The sequence below is a fragment of the Salvia splendens genome, chromosome 7, assembly GCF_004379255.2.
Source record: "Salvia splendens isolate huo1 chromosome 7, SspV2, whole genome shotgun sequence".
Taxonomy (NCBI): domain Eukaryota; kingdom Viridiplantae; phylum Streptophyta; class Magnoliopsida; order Lamiales; family Lamiaceae; genus Salvia; species Salvia splendens.
In genome coordinates, this window is record NC_056038.1 from 8574986 (window position 1) to 8590913 (window position 15928).

Consider the following 15928-nt stretch of genomic DNA (forward strand, 5'->3'; position numbering starts at 1 on the left):
GATTCCAACGGTTAGCGTTATTTATATTCATCTAATTAATTAGCTTGAAAATAATTGGAGTGCCCGTACCAATTGTCTTAAAATGGTTCATAAATTAAAAAAAATTAATACAAACGGTTAAGTGTAATTGATTAACTTAGTTTGGTGTGCTACTAAGTCGGAACAACTTTAGATTGGTTGTGTTCGGAACTTGTGAGTATCTTGAAATTAAATAGCGCTTATTACGAACTTAAGCTCTCATATTTACTGTGTAATCAACCCATCGCTGGCTTTACGAACACCCACGTGTGATAATTATCCTAATCCTAATCCTAATCCTAATCACACTTTTTTACAAATCTCTACCATTATCATTTCATGCCTTTTTCAATGCAATTAATCAATAGCACCCTAAGGATTCGCAAGTTTAACATACATGATATGATATGATATGTATTCAGTTAATTCATAGTATGAGATAACTGTAAGTTCAAACATAGCAGCATACCAAAAGTCCTAGGTGCGTGGTATGTATTAAACCAATCCAAATCTAGATTAAACTAAAATTAACATGATCAACTCTGACTATGACGGCTGCAATTATCGGTGACTCCGGAAATGGCTAAAAGAGAGTAGATAGAGAAATAGCTAGTATGAATGACATTTTAGTCTACTCTAGTCAAATTCAGTTATATTTTAGTATTTAAATGTTTATAGCTAACTAGTATTAGTTTCAACTATCTAAATGAGCCATTTTATTAATATTCCCACATTGTTATATAGTAATATCCCCGTTCCTTGTTAATAAACACGTTTCTTTTTGGCATGGAGTTTAAGAATAGTGTGTTAAATGGATGGTGAATATGTTAGGGTTTGTATACTAGAAATCACCTTTCGAGTAATTGAATACTGTAAAACTCTAATTATTATTTTTCAAGTAAATGCAACAGATTATTTTTGTCATAATGTTGTTATGTTTTACATTTAATGGATGTTTATTCCATATTTAAATGTATAAGCGAACGTAACAAAGTCTAAGTCTTTACTTTAGTAGACCGGTTGTGGACCGCGTCCAATTTAAGGTAACACGGTTAGTTCTGAACAAAGAAAAATAAGAATTTCACAACCTAGATAGGCCTAGACTACCTATCGTGAAAGGTTGCAATGTCAGTCCGATTATTTCTAAGCCTTATTGAAATAAGATGACGTTGGTATGGTATAACACTGAATTAAACGGCAAGACGAGTCTTTATGCCATCTACTGAAAGAAAAGGTCTTGATAATTAATTTCTTAATCAATGTACGTTAGCATTGAGCATACGATATTGAGTATCTACTACTTTGACTTACCAAAGGTGCGGGTTTTTCGTCACCCAACGATCCAGGTATATTGGGTAGCGGTGATCATTATCTAGCGGTGCTAGGATTGCTATTATGTTGAATCGTGCGTGAGGAGAGTCTCGTTTGATAACATCCACAAGAGGAGCTCGAAACAGAGTTTTATTATTCGGAACCTAGCTAGTTGGAGTTTGATTACTCTATGAATAATAAATAAGAGTTTCTTGCTAAGTCTATTCTTGGAGATTAAAATATGTTAATTAATTAAGTCCTAACAGACATTGATTAATTAATGGATGTTTCTATCTTAAGTGCGGAAAATGAATGTAACACACTAAAAGGAAACCCGGAATACTTGTAATTTCGGATTTGGAAAGGCAGTGCAATATTACTTCTGTAGTGGCTGCTTGTAATATTCCAATATAAGCTTGTATTAAATTGTGGGTTCAATTTAATTAGTGAAAAGCTAATTGGGTGAGGCCATGTCCAAATTCTTCCTTAGATCCATGATTGGGCTCAATATGTGACTTAATATAAATAGGAGAATAAAAGAGACAAAATTAACACTTTTTTCACATCATAATTTTCGTCCCCCTCATCTTTGAGAAAGGATCGAAAATTGCTCTCCTTCCGTGAGCAGATTTCTGTCTTCATTATTTAAGTCCTAGTACACTGGTGAGATTTGCCCACACAAATATCAGTCTACAGTCCGGGACACCAGTCAGAAGATCCGAGGTTGAGTTCTCAAGATCTTCACGTGGAGAAGACGCAAGCCATCTTCGATTCTTAAGTGAAACAACGAGGTAAATTGGCTAACTCCGTAGTACGCATGTTTTAGGGATTATTTGTACTAAAACGTGTTTAGAATTCAAGTTATGAGCATGATACATGTGATAATTGCGCGAATAGAATTTATCTAAATAATCTGCTAAATAGATCAGAATTATGTGATCCGTTAGTACGCACGCTTCCGCTGCCAACCCCTTCAGAATAAAGTAAGAGAGATGAAGAGAAAATAAAGTAAAAGATGTAGTTACTTTTTGCCAAAAATTGAAATGACTCAATTATCTTGAAACTTCACAAAATTGAAAAATGACTCTATTAACATGAAAATAAGAAATAACAAATACTACATATTTAATCAAAATGAAATACTAATAACTACTCCTACTATGTACGAAGTATACGAATATATCACAATCAACTTTCAAGACATCCTATTAGCTTCCGTATAATAGAAGTTACATCTATATCAATTTTTAATCTTATTATAAAGTACAAACCTTAATATTCATATACATCCAGGGATATCAACTGAGCTAACCTGTTCAGATTTGGATCAACTCATTCGGATTGTCGGACTATTTGGGGGTGGGCTTTTCGAGTTATACATTTTCAACCCTATATCCCTAATCTCTATTCGTGCCCAAAAAAATTGGAAACAAACTCATGTAATCAAAATTTTCCTATGTAAAATTATTCTACTAAAATTTTAGTTATTTTTCTCTTTTTAGTTTTAGAATCACATAATATTTTCCAATTTTCATGACTTTCCTCAATAATAGTAGTTGGATAAGTCTTTCATTCTGGTCAACTACAACATAAACAAACATAAATCAAAATTAGAGCAATCAATTTGAACTAAAGCTTGTGTCGTGTCATTATTTTGGTATTGTTCATAATCAATTCAAAATTATGTAAATCATATCTAATCACAGTTAAACGATAAATATAGTGATATTTTTATGGCTAATTCTCAATTTTATCTTGATTGGCTTTGGTGGTGGTAAGTCAACGGTGAGAGACGATTGGATGACGGGAAGATGGTGAAAGTTGATAGTGTGGACATGAGTGGAAAGGCATGGAACGAAGATTGAAAAAAACAGCTAGCTAGTGAATTGCGGCGCATGAAATCCAAAAAGTACAAGTAAAATCCTAACTTGCATATTTTAATTAAAACTACAACTTGTCAGGCCAACTCATTTAACCAGCCAACCCTAATGGGGTAGCTCGTTTAGCCCGTTTTTGTATTTGGGTTGTGAAATTACAGCCCTAATCCACTAATTTTATCGGGCTATTCGGACAGACCCATGGATTTCGGGTTGGATTGCCATCTCTATACACATGTTGCAAATAATTCAAAATATTTAATTTTCGTATAAATAATTAAAAAAATACACACCAATAAGTTGAGAATTGAAACTTATTCAGCATAAGAGCATCCACAGCGGAGAGCAATTGCTCGTCCGTCCGTCCGTGCCAGCGGCGCGGCACCGCTGTCCGCCGTTGCGCTCTTGCTGCTGGCACGGCGCTGCTCGAGGAATCGAGCACGTCCGTGCCAGCGAGCAGCCGACGTAGTGCGTTCTGATTGGCCAACGGCATATCCGTTGGAAAATCATTTTTTTAAAAAAAATTTGAAAATAATACCAAAAAATAAAAAATTATATTTTCACAATCCCAAAAAAATGGCCGTTTTTTGCCCATTTTTCTGTATTTTTTTTATTTTTTCCCCAAAATCATCTATAAATACACACATTCGTCATCCATTTTTCACATCAAATCATCTCTCATTCATATTTTTCATACAACTTATCTACACATTCATCTCTCACTTAAAACCTCAAATGGATTTCACCCATCTCATTGCGGAAGCGGAGCGCGAAGAACAAGAATACTACGAACAACATCGTGCCGCTTATGAAGCAAATGTCGCTGCGAATATCCCCGCCCCTCCTCCTCAACCAACTAGATCAACTCGCCGCTACATCCATCGTGACCGGGAGTGAGCCCACGAAAGGCTAGTTGCCCACTATTTTTCCGATCAGCCGCGGTTTCCAGAAGATTACTTTAGGCGCGGTTTTCGCATGTCAAAGCGCTTGTTCATGCGTATTGTCAACACATTGTCCGCCCGTGTTGAATACTTCCAAACAGGTCCAGATGCAGCCGGTCGGCAAAGTCTCTCGGCGTTGCAGAAGTGTACGTGTGCCATCTGACAACTCGCTACTGGGCAAACGGCTGACCTTTTCGACGAGTATTTGCATGTCGATGAGTCCACTGGAATCCTTTGTCTTAAAAATTTTTGCGAGGGCGTTCATTCAGCTTTCGATGATGAATTCCTTTGGGCACCCACCACCGATGATTGCCAACGGCTGCTTCGTCTTCACGAAACAGTCCATGGCTTTCCCGGTATGCTTGGCAGCATTGACTGCATGCTTTGGAGGTGGAAGAATTGCCCGACTGCTTGGAGGGGGCAACATTTAAGCGTCCACAAAGGCGGCGGCCCAACACTTATCCTTGAAGCGGTTGCCGACTACCGCCTATGGATTTGGCATGCATATTTCGGTGTTGCCGGATCCAACAACGACTTGAACGTGCTCTATTCTTCACCCCTCTTCAATGATGTGTTGAATGGTGTAGCACCGGCGATCGACTTCACCGTCAACGGAAATGTATACCACAAGGGTTACTATCTCGCCGATGGTATCTACCCAAGGTGGTCGACTTTCGTGAAGATGCTCAGCAACCCACAAGACCCGAGACGGGTTCTTTTTGCGCAGCGTCAAGAGTCGGCGCGGAAAGAGGTCGAAACAGCCTTTGGGGTCCTTCAAGCCAGATTCAACATTGTGAAGGCCCCGTCTCGGCTGTGGTACGTGAAAAATATCGCCGACATCATGTACACGTGTATTATCTTACACAACATGATTATAGCCGACGAAGGACCGAGGGCGGCTAGCTTTTATGACGAGGATGAAGCCGGAAGCTCAAGCGCGAGGTCTCCCCCATGCCGAGGTGTGCATACGACGGTGGGTGAGAGGATCGAAACAAGGCACACAATGCGCGATACCCGAACCCACGTTGAGCTACAAGAAGACCTAATCAAACACATGTGGGCGAAATTCGGCCACGAGTAGTGGGTTTTTTAATTTTATGAATTTAATTATGTAATTTTTAATTTTTAGGAGTTTAATTATGTAATTTTAAATTTTTATAATTTTAATTATGTAATTTTTATTTTTTAGGATTTTAATTATATAATTTTTAATTTTTAATGTATTTTGTAATATTAATCTGGGTATTTTTAATGCATTTTAATTTTGTGGAAATGTTTTTATTTAAATTGAATAATGGAAAGGTGAGACCCTTGTGCTCGTCCTTGCAGAAGAGCACGGATGTGGGTGTTGTATTCTTGCTTAAGAGCAGGCAGAAAAAGTTGGGCCGGGCCCATATCCTTGCTCGTTGGCAAGAGCACGGATGTGGATGCTCTAACAAATGGAGTAAGTGTCAAATTTCTTAAAAAAATTGAGGTGTCCCTGATAATGGGATTGATAATGAGAAAATGATTTGGGGTGGTATGTGAAGTAGAAGACGTCAGCGTGAGTAAATTGTTTGGTAGAGCTTTATTATCTCTCCATAAATAGGGTTTGTCTCTGCATGCGTCGCTCATGGGTGTGTGAACTGAAAGGTGAGTAGACATCAGCATGACAGAGTGTTTGGTACGAATTAATCTCTCTCATCACTCATATTTATATATAGAGGATATAGAGGATTCATTTCATGCATATATTGAAGATGAGCAACAGAAGATGGTGCCCAACTCCGGAGCAGCTGATGGTGCTTGAGGAGCTCTACAGAAGAGGCCTCCGCACCCCCACCGCCCACCAGATTCAGAAGATCACCGCTCATCTCTCTCTCTACGGCAACATCCAGGGCAAAAGCGTCTTTTACTGGTTCCAGAACCACAAGGCCCGCGACCGCCAGAAACTCCGCAACAAACACCTCTTCTACCAAACCCTCCATTTTCAGGTATATGAGCTTAACAAGTCAAGTTAGCATGCTACTCCTAACACCCTTTTTTTACTCTAACCAACTAATGCATCAACTCAGCACATCTTGCTCAACAAACGGATCTCTAGGGTTAACATTCTCCGTCGTCTTTTCAATCCGTCAAGGAAAAAAGCTTTGTTTTACTTTTAAGTTTTACCTAAGGAAAGCCTAAACTTATTGTAGTCCACTAAGATGTAGTGTTATTCCCTATTTCTGAATTAGTAGGAAACATTCGCATCTAATTTCATGTTTTCATTTTGTGTGGTCACACCCAAATTTTAGGGTTATCATCTGCAGAAATAGAAATTTAATATCTTCAATTTCGCTTTTGAGTAGAATAAATAGGGAATTTATTAGCACATCAGCTCTTTTAAATGCGGTTGGAATGAATTAGATTGATGAATGATGATCTTGGACCACTTGTAGAACGCACGAAATCGAATTGATAGTGAGTTCTTTCTTTATTTAATAATCTCTTCACTCTCTCACTGTATAGTGTGTCGGTTTTTGGCAATGAACCATAAGTTGTGTTAGCTGAAAACAAATATGAGCATTAATGATGTGTGTTATAATACGTGTAGGGTAACAGTGGGATGATGATGCGGCAAGATTGGTTGATGCGATCATCGTACGGCCATGATTCCGTGATGGTTATGGAAAATCTGGGCCCCACACCAAACCAGCCCCTCCAAACCCTACAACTCTTCCCACTCACTTCACCTGCTGCTGCAAATCATCCATGATTCAGCCTCTTCATCTTAAATCAAACTGCAATTGCTAATTAGCTTTATGAATATCTGTGTGTCTCTCTCTAGAGTTGGTAAGATACATGCAAATCTCTCTCTCTCTCTCGTAGATTTGAGTGTTTGTGTTATTTTTCTGTTATGTGTCTGTGGACTTCCCAAATATGCTGAAATGTCCAACAGTTGCATTGAGGAGTACTCCTCTTTACTGCTGGCCACTATAGTCTCATCTTCTGTTTAGTACTTTTCCCAATTCAGAATCTATCAGAATTTGCTGAATCTCTCTCTTACACAGGGTTAAATGGAGTATCAATTTTTATCCCAACCTTTACCTATTTTTTTCAATTCTGTAGTACTCCTACCAAATTTTACATTTCAATTTGTTATACACATGTAATATTCAAACTCAATTACTCCATTATCAGACGTCCGATGAAATAATTGAAAATATAATTGGACCACTCAAATCATGGGCATCAACAACCCTCAACCAAGTTTCAATTTAAATTATCTCTACATCATTATGCACACTAAAATTGTGGGTATAAAGTTTATAGGTAGTAGCAGTAGTAGTATATTATTGAAAAAGTAGCAAATATTTTTATATTTGTGCGTCTTTTCTAATTCAAAAGCAGTGCAGATGCAGATTTTTTTTTTCTAAGAGATCTATGAGAGACAAGTCGATGAAGATGCATGCATGCATCACATATCATTAATTTAAAACGCATCGTAGATTCGTAACGAAATAGTACTCCTCCATATATTGTTGGGGGAACAAGTTTCAAGGAAGCAGTGGTCTACTTGAATGGCTAGTGATTGAGTGGATCGTGGGATTTATTAATAAATTGTTTACTTTTTGTGTTTTGACAGTTTTGGATTGGACGAGACATGTATGTTGTCTTGAAAAGTTTTTCTTATGTGTATGATGTTAGTGGGGATGGATCACTCACTCAATCTTTGACTTTCTAGTAAGGACAAAATTCCTAACTGCCAAATATAGATATAATATTTATGATTTATCTCGACACATTAATTAAGTTTGTTTGTGAATCAATTCTAATACCAACTAGAGTGGCAACCTTTTGAAATATTGGATAGGACCAGTTGCTAATTGGCATTTGGTCTAGTCTGATTCGCATATACAATATCAATTTGATTAGTCGAGCCAAGGCAAACTGAAAAAATATAGATTTGATTCATAGTTGGCCGATTCAACTGGTATATGTTTTGCTATAAAAATTTTTTTAATGCCTAATAGGGTTTGATACCTTGATAATAATAGATGAGGTTGCAACAGCTTATCCAGTACACTGTACACTACAAGTACTTTGGTGATGTTAAACTCTAGTTATTCTTATATATGGAATATCTATTCTTTTTATCGACATAATTAATTTCTTAATTCCTATTTGAAACCAGCAATATCTCATGTTGTTTTTTAGAATTATTATGCAAAATTACCATCGTCAAAAATCGAATAATAATTAGATTGTTAAAATTACCATCACTAAATTGTAATAGTATTGTTTTTGTACTTCGTGTGATAGGGGTGTATTATATTGCTAACTAATTCTTAAATTGTTAACTACAGCTAAATGATATGCATTGGATCATTAAATTAATGCATGCATTGGATCATTAAATTAATGCACAAGATCATTCATCTAAGAATATCAATACGAAACACAAAAAATATTAATTAGAGATATTAGTGTCAATTAACAAAAAGTTAATTATAACAAACTTTTATAAATATCTCTAAATTTTAAATAATTATAACTTTCTCAATTTATATTATTTTTTACATAAAATATATCAAATTAAGGATAATTTTATAAGGATTTTAACGAGATCTTACTTGCATATGTTTCGATGTCAATTTTTTTGAATTTTCATATTTTTCAAGTAACAATTTTATGTCAATATACCTATCATAATATGTCAATATAATACATATAAAATATCAATGCTAAATTGCGTTGACATTTTCAATGAATCGTATTGATATGTTTAATACACTATATTGACATTTTGATCTAAAATCCTAATTTTGGTAGTTTTCTAATCTTTTTAAATTTAAATAATAATAAAACGAAATTACACATGACAATTTATACACCATTAGATCTCTACATATCTTATGATTTTAAATTAGTTGTAGTTAACAATTAAATGTTGAGTTAGCAATCGATCACTCCCTAATGATATATATTTAATTATATATATTTGTTAAAGTATTCTAGTCCGATCAACCGTCCAATCGATTGAACTTTCACGGACTCTATCCAATTGTGATCCGTTATTTGTCTTAGAGTAATTGAATACAGGTGATAGAATTCAATAAGCCTGTCTGCGATTACAACTAACTAGTTTGATTTTAGTAGTGTAATAAATATTCTAGTTCTAAATTTTTGAATCATTATCACGTGGCTAATGTATTATATGGTGTACCTTCAACCACGATGTCAATCCGGAGACCATATAAAATTTTATTTAAACCATTAACAGATAATCTAGCTATTAATTATACGAAAAATAAAACTCCTGTATAAGCCATTAGCCATTAGCCATTAGCCATTAATAGAATTATGATTCTTAGGATTTATGATTTCTAGGAATGTGATTCTTAAGAATATGAATCCGGTAGAATATAATTCATGTGTTTGGAAACATGTTAAGATTCATAAAAATATAATAGTAGTATTTATTTAGGAAAATTAATATGTTAAAAACTATACACATAATAATAAAGAATATAAAAGTAGTATTCATTAAATATTATTTGCATCGAATAGAAAGAGAAAAACATATTATTAAATTAAAACATTGAAATTATTATAAATTTTAACTAAACAAAGCTTTATTTCGATAGAAAATGAGGTTGAAATAAAAAATTATAGACTAAACCACATCATCCACAACGTTAATAAATTCAGAAAAATCAATAGCGATGGTATCATCACTAATCTTAATGATCAAATAAAATTTGATCGAAAGTTAAGCAAATAACAAAAAGACAATGTTGCGAAATAAAAATCCCGTCAAAAATATGATTTCCTATTGCTTTTTTCACCTTCATGGATATGACGCAATTAACTTGTGAGAATATAATATACAGAGAAAGCATAGATGAAAGAATGTAAAAATATAGCAATGAAAAAATATAGCATAGAGACGAGAGAGAAGAGCGGCAGAGTGGAGGCGTGAGAAAACCGTTCTTTTAAAATCCTAGATTTGGGAAAAAGAATACTTAGGTTTAGCCAAGGAATAAGAATCCGCATATTTTATACTCCCTCCGTCCTGCTTTAAGAGTCCCGATTGAGTCGGGTACATGTTTTAATAAAGTGTTTGAGTGTGTAATAAATAAATATTGTAGTGGAGGTTGAGACTCACTTTTAATTGAGTGTGTAATAAATAAATGTTGTAGTGGATGTTGGGACTCATTTTTAATACTTTTTTACTTACTTTGAAGACATCTTTTTATTAGTTTATCCCAACCGGGACTCCTAAAGCGGGACGCCCGAAATTGATTAACCGGGACTCCTAAAGCAGGACGGAGGGAGTATTAAATTCCCTGATTTTAGGAATCTGATTACTTTTCTTAATTCCTTATAATTCAACCAAACACATTAATTTAATAAATAGGAATCATTTTACTTTCCTTATTTTCTCCAAAAACATAAATTTTAAAATTTGGAATTAGATTACTTTCCCACACTACAATCCTGCCAAACAAACATGGCCTAAAAGCAACAAACAAAACATTTAAATCTTCATTTCAAAAAAAAGAAAACAATCAAAGCAATAAACTCGATTATCTTTGGGCTGTAGTCAAGCCCAACCCAAAATCATTGGGCTTTGGAATGTTGAGTTGGGACAAAGTACTCTTGTTTTTTCTGCAGGCTGAAATAGCCCGCAAATAATAATTTTCTAGTAATGGCAAAATCATGAACCTTACCCAAAATCTCATATTCTCATTAAACTTTAGAGTTGATCATAAATATCATGAGCTAAGATCCTTTCCCAAAATTTTCACGACATCGATAATGCACTTTTTATTAGTAATAAAATAATAGTATTTTGATGCAGCTAAAAATGAATTTTGATCATATTATTGTTCGTGCTTGATCTAACAAATGTAATTCCCTTCGGCCAGATCTCGTCATCATTACTTTTAAAAATAAATTATAGGAGTACTCATTAATTCAACGGTAATTCAATCACAATAAATTGTGCCTATAATAGAAAATAATTGCGAAAGTGCATATACCTATGAAAACTAATCACAGATCTTCTCTAGTTAATTAATTACCAATTCTTCTTCAGACAGTTAATCTAGACTAGAACATAAAAATCTGCATTGAACTAGGCACATTAAATCTCATTCGCGATTTAACTTTTTTCCCCGAAATAAAAGCACACTTTAGCATCAAACAATTCATCACACTTTCACTATAAGTACAAACTAAAATCAAACAAACATCACAAAAGAAACCTTAATATTTTCTACAAAAACAGAAAAATCGATGGATCAGAAGAAAACAACAAAGGGTCGTCAAAAGATAGCGATAGAGAAAATAGAGAAAGAAAACGATTGCTACGCGACGTTCTCAAAGAGGCGGCAAGGATTGTTCAAGAAAGCGAGCGAGCTCTCCACCTTATGCGAGGCCGACATCGGCCTCTTCGTCTTTTCTCCCACAGGAAAGCCCTTCTCCTTCTTCCACCCTTCCATGGAGCCTGTTGTGTCTAGGTTTCTATCAGGAGGCGGGGGCAGGGGCGACGACGCGTGTCGGCTGGCTGAGGCCTTCTCGAGAACTAGGGTTCGCCATCTCAACCAAATGATTGATAAGATTGGTGAGAAGCTGGACGATGAGGAGGCGAGAGAGAAGGGGTTGGATGAAGCGGCGGCGACGAGAGAGAGATGGTGGGAGATGGCTGTTGAGAATCTTGACAAGGAACAAGTAGAGCAGTTGATCGCTTTCATGAAGAATCTGCAGTCGGAGTTGCACAAAATGTACTGATCACATGTCACATTATTAAATATTCTTTAATTGATATTATGATTATTTTCGGTTTCTATTATTAAAGTCGTCTTAGTACTATCAGTATCATACATTTATGGTTCAGATAATCCCCTTTCAAAACCTTTTCACTCCCCCATCTATTATGTAAAACTAAAAAAAATCATATTCCACATTAAACGTAGAAACTTTTGGAATCTTATATAATACATATGCATTAAAAATTAAATGTAACATTTCTAATGGCAATTATGTTAATTTGTCCAAGGCTCATAAAGCTTTGATATTTATAAGGTGTCATATACTTAAATAATTAATATGCATTAAAAATTAAAATATAACGGTTCTAATGGTAATATTAATTTCTCGAAAACACATCTTTTATATATGTATAGATACGTTTTAAAGATATTAAATTCTTGTATTTAGAAACGTATTGTATTACTGTTGTACTCTTCTCGTGTTATAAAAATATGTGTACTTTTCATTTTCGTCCGTCCTATAAAAATATGGACGTTTTCATTCATGGAATGTTATCCCAATTTATTACTCTGTTACGTCAAGTTATTTACAACTTATACTACCATTAAAATACTAATAATAATGGGGTCTCACGATCCACTAACACTAATTTAACTATCTTTTCACTCATCTCTCTTACTGTATCAATTTTATCTTAATTCACGTGTCATATATGTTCATATTTTTATGGAACGAATGAAGTATAAGTTTGAGAGATAAAAGACCCAAGGGGTGTATATTGTGTAACATGGTGGATTTAAAATACTCCTACAAATAATGAATTGGGCATAAAAGGCCCAAGGGATGATATGGTGGATTTAAACAAATTAACGAAATGCGGTTCAATTCTTTTTTTGGTAAATGAGTTTAATTGAATTCCATTTTAATGAAGAGCATTACTTGTATTCCGCCTCAGGGAGTGACGCATAAGAGTTATGCGTCACTAACAGAAAGACGCATAATAATTATGCGTCGTTAGTTATTGACGCATAATCGTTATACGTCGCTAATAAACGACGCATAAGGGTTATGCGTCGCTAATAAACGACGCATAAGGGTTATGCGTCGTTAGATATTGACGCATAACCATTGTGCGTCGTTCATTAATGACGCATAACTCTTATGCGTCTTTATTTAGCGACGCATAATTCTTATGCGTCGTTCGTTGAGTTTTAAACCGGACAGAAGGCAGAACCAGCCAGAAACGAACGCGCAGAAGCAGGGGACGAAATCAAGCGATTTCCGACGAATCCGAGCAAAATCCGGCGAATTTCCACCATTTTGCAACCATATTCCGGTAATTGTTCTTCAATTTGGCTAAATACATCCTTTAATGTTTAATTTGGGCAGATTTTCCGTAATTTAGTAAAAGTAGGGTTTTTGATTAAATTGATGGATTTTTTGTATATTTTTGTTGTTTTGTTGTATATAATTAGGGATTATGATGAAATTATGGGTTATGATGAAATTGATGGAATTTTAGGTCGACTTTCCGTAATTTGTGTATTTCATATGGATTTAATTTAGCAAAATTAGGGTTTATGATGAAATCGTTGGATTTGTTAGTCGATTTTCCGTAATTTGGGTATTTCATAGGCATATAATTGAATGGGTAGAAGCAATTGATTAAGTTTTTGTAATTGTGCCCCTTTTGGTGGGCGATTTTATGTAATTTGGGTATTTCATATGCATATATTGCGTCCCTAAGTTGCAATTTAGTTAGCTTGTTGAGTTGTTATGAAAAAAATTGAATCATGGGTGAATGTTTTGAAGTAGATGGCATCTGCAAGTTCCGAACAACAGTTATGCTATGGACCTGAGGATCCATCACTACTGTTTCATCAGAACGAACATATTTCAGGCTCCTTGTTGGCGAATGGCACAACAAATGTGTTGAGAAGTCGTAGGACGGAGAGTAAGGTGTGGGCATTGCCAATACATGAAAATGTGATGTATTGGCTAGATATATGGGGGTTCAGAGGCGTGGTTGAATGTGGAAGGCCGATGAGGATGGACAATGAGCTAATAACGGCCTTGATCGAGCGCTGGAGGCATGAGACACACTGTTTCCACCTTCCAGTTGGTGAAGTTACTGTAACCTTACAGGATGTGCAAAGCCTGTGGGGTTTGAGAGAAGACGGTCGTGTTTTCACTGGCCTTGACTACCCTGTTGGATTTGAAGATTGGTCCAGCAAGTGTAGAGATTTGTTGGGATGGATACCTGACGCAGAAACCGAAACGAAGCAAGGTGGTTTGTTGATGACGTCTCTGATCCACCAAGCGACGATGTCGTTGGGTGATGGGCTGCCTGAGTATGCATACATTCAAAGAGCACGTATACATGCTCTGATCTTGTTAGGGGGGCTTATTTTACCGGACACCACAGGGTGCAAGGTCCCCTTTATGTGGTTAAATGCCTTAGACGATCCGGAAGATGTGGCTAATATCAGTTGGGGTAGTGCTGCTTTAGCATACCTGTATCATTATTTGTGCGAGGCTTTTATAGGCAGACAGAGAAGAGATGTGGGTGGACCTATGGTTCTCTTGCAGCTGTGGGCCTGGGAAAGAATGCCTACATTGAGGCCAGCCTTCTTGATATCGCCTATGCACACGCCGTATACCCCGTGTGGAGCCAAGTAATGTTTTTGTTTAAATTAACTTACATAATTATGTATTTTGTTGATAACTTTTGACATTAATATTATGTATAGGTGGCACGGAGTTACTGAAATTGGAAATGCTCCCCGACATTCAGTAGCTCATTATCGTGATCAGTTATCACTGATCCGTCCTGGCCAGGTGAAATTTATTTGTGTTGTCTTAGTTAATGAATTTACTTACTATAGTATGAAATTAATTGTGTTTTTTATTTTATTTGTTTGTAGTTTATGTGGACACCCTATGCAGACTGTATCCTCCCTGAGTACTGCATTGATCCAACTGCATCCTACTTGTGCGATACTTATTTGGTGTGTTGGTCATTTGTCGAGGCACACGAGGCTGGACGCGTTTCCCGACAATTTAACCGCTACCAACGTATTCCTCAGTACTGTGATAGGATGCTACATAGCTCCGGCCATTTGAGTAAAAGTCACCGTCGTGGGAGGAAGGGCGCTGATTGGGCTAAGGTACATAAGTTCTTCATTGATGAGTGGGACTTGCGCCACGACAGGTTCCAAGCAACTTTTGACCAAGCAACGGCGACAATGGATGGTCGCATTAATCCGGGCTATATGGCGTGGTACAATAGGATCACCGTGTCGTACCTAGTTCAACCTGGGACACAGTCAATTGAAGGGATGAACGAGGCAACCCCTTCTAATTTATTGGCGGTATGTGATGTTTTTGTATATAAAAATGTCTTTAGTTTAAAGTTTGTATTGCTCACCGTGGTATGATGTCATTTGTATTTGTGTTATCTAGGTTGAGACCCTTCAGGGGATATGGCATTTGACCTCTGAACATGACACAGACAATCGGTTATGGCAGATTCGAGAAATGGTTGCTTCGGCACTTCGTGCGATGAACCATGCTGATGCGATGGAGTATCCATCTTCTCAACGGTGAAATGTGGTCATGCCGCCACGCCCACCAACTTCTCTTCGTCATGGACTGCCGGGTGTCCGGACGGGTGGGCACGGGATTACGCGACAGCATAGGTTGTCGCAGCAGCAGCTGCTGCAACCTGAGTATGCGGTACCAGAGCCCTTGAGTCCGGAGTACGATCCACCAGGATGGTCTCAGCTGAGTGGTGCAAGCCACGAGCCCTCGCAATGGGGAGCACGCGCGTCATGTGATTCATTCTTTGGTGGTGTGTCTGATTGGGATGCAGCTCAACCAGGACGTGATACGTACTTTCAGAATTATCAATTTATGGATCCGGTGGGGGAAGAAGAGGGTCAGAAAGAAGAGGGTCCGGAAGAAGAGGGCGGGGAGGAACATGACGAAGTAATATTCCGACCACCGATCGCGGGATCCTCACGACCATCAAGTACGATTGGG

The 15928-nt window shown here is 36.6% G+C and overlaps 3 protein-coding genes across 3 annotated transcripts; all 3 read left to right on the forward strand.

Annotated features, from left to right (window-relative positions):
* The first annotated feature begins 5886 nt into the window (after window positions 1–5886).
* LOC121810353 (WUSCHEL-related homeobox 3-like) lies at window positions 5887–7174 on the forward strand. The gene is made up of 2 exons (XM_042211145.1): window positions 5887–6120; window positions 6723–7174. The coding sequence occupies exons 1-2, from the start codon at window positions 5887–5889 to the stop codon at window positions 6882–6884; spliced, it is 396 nt and encodes a 131-aa protein (XP_042067079.1). The 3' UTR covers window positions 6885–7174.
* A 4236-nt stretch (window positions 7175–11410) lies between these two features.
* Window positions 11411–11905, forward strand: LOC121810354 (agamous-like MADS-box protein AGL61). Its single transcript, XM_042211146.1, has one exon. It carries the CDS (start codon window positions 11411–11413, stop codon window positions 11903–11905), a length of 495 nt encoding a protein of 164 aa, XP_042067080.1.
* Window positions 11906–14212: 2307 nt separating this feature from the next.
* LOC121810355 (serine/threonine-protein phosphatase 7 long form homolog) lies at window positions 14213–15493 on the forward strand. The gene is made up of 4 exons (XM_042211147.1): window positions 14213–14562; window positions 14638–14725; window positions 14812–15258; window positions 15350–15493. Exons 1-4 carry the CDS (start codon window positions 14213–14215, stop codon window positions 15491–15493), a joined length of 1029 nt encoding a protein of 342 aa, XP_042067081.1.
* The last annotated feature ends 435 nt before the right edge of the window (window positions 15494–15928 follow it).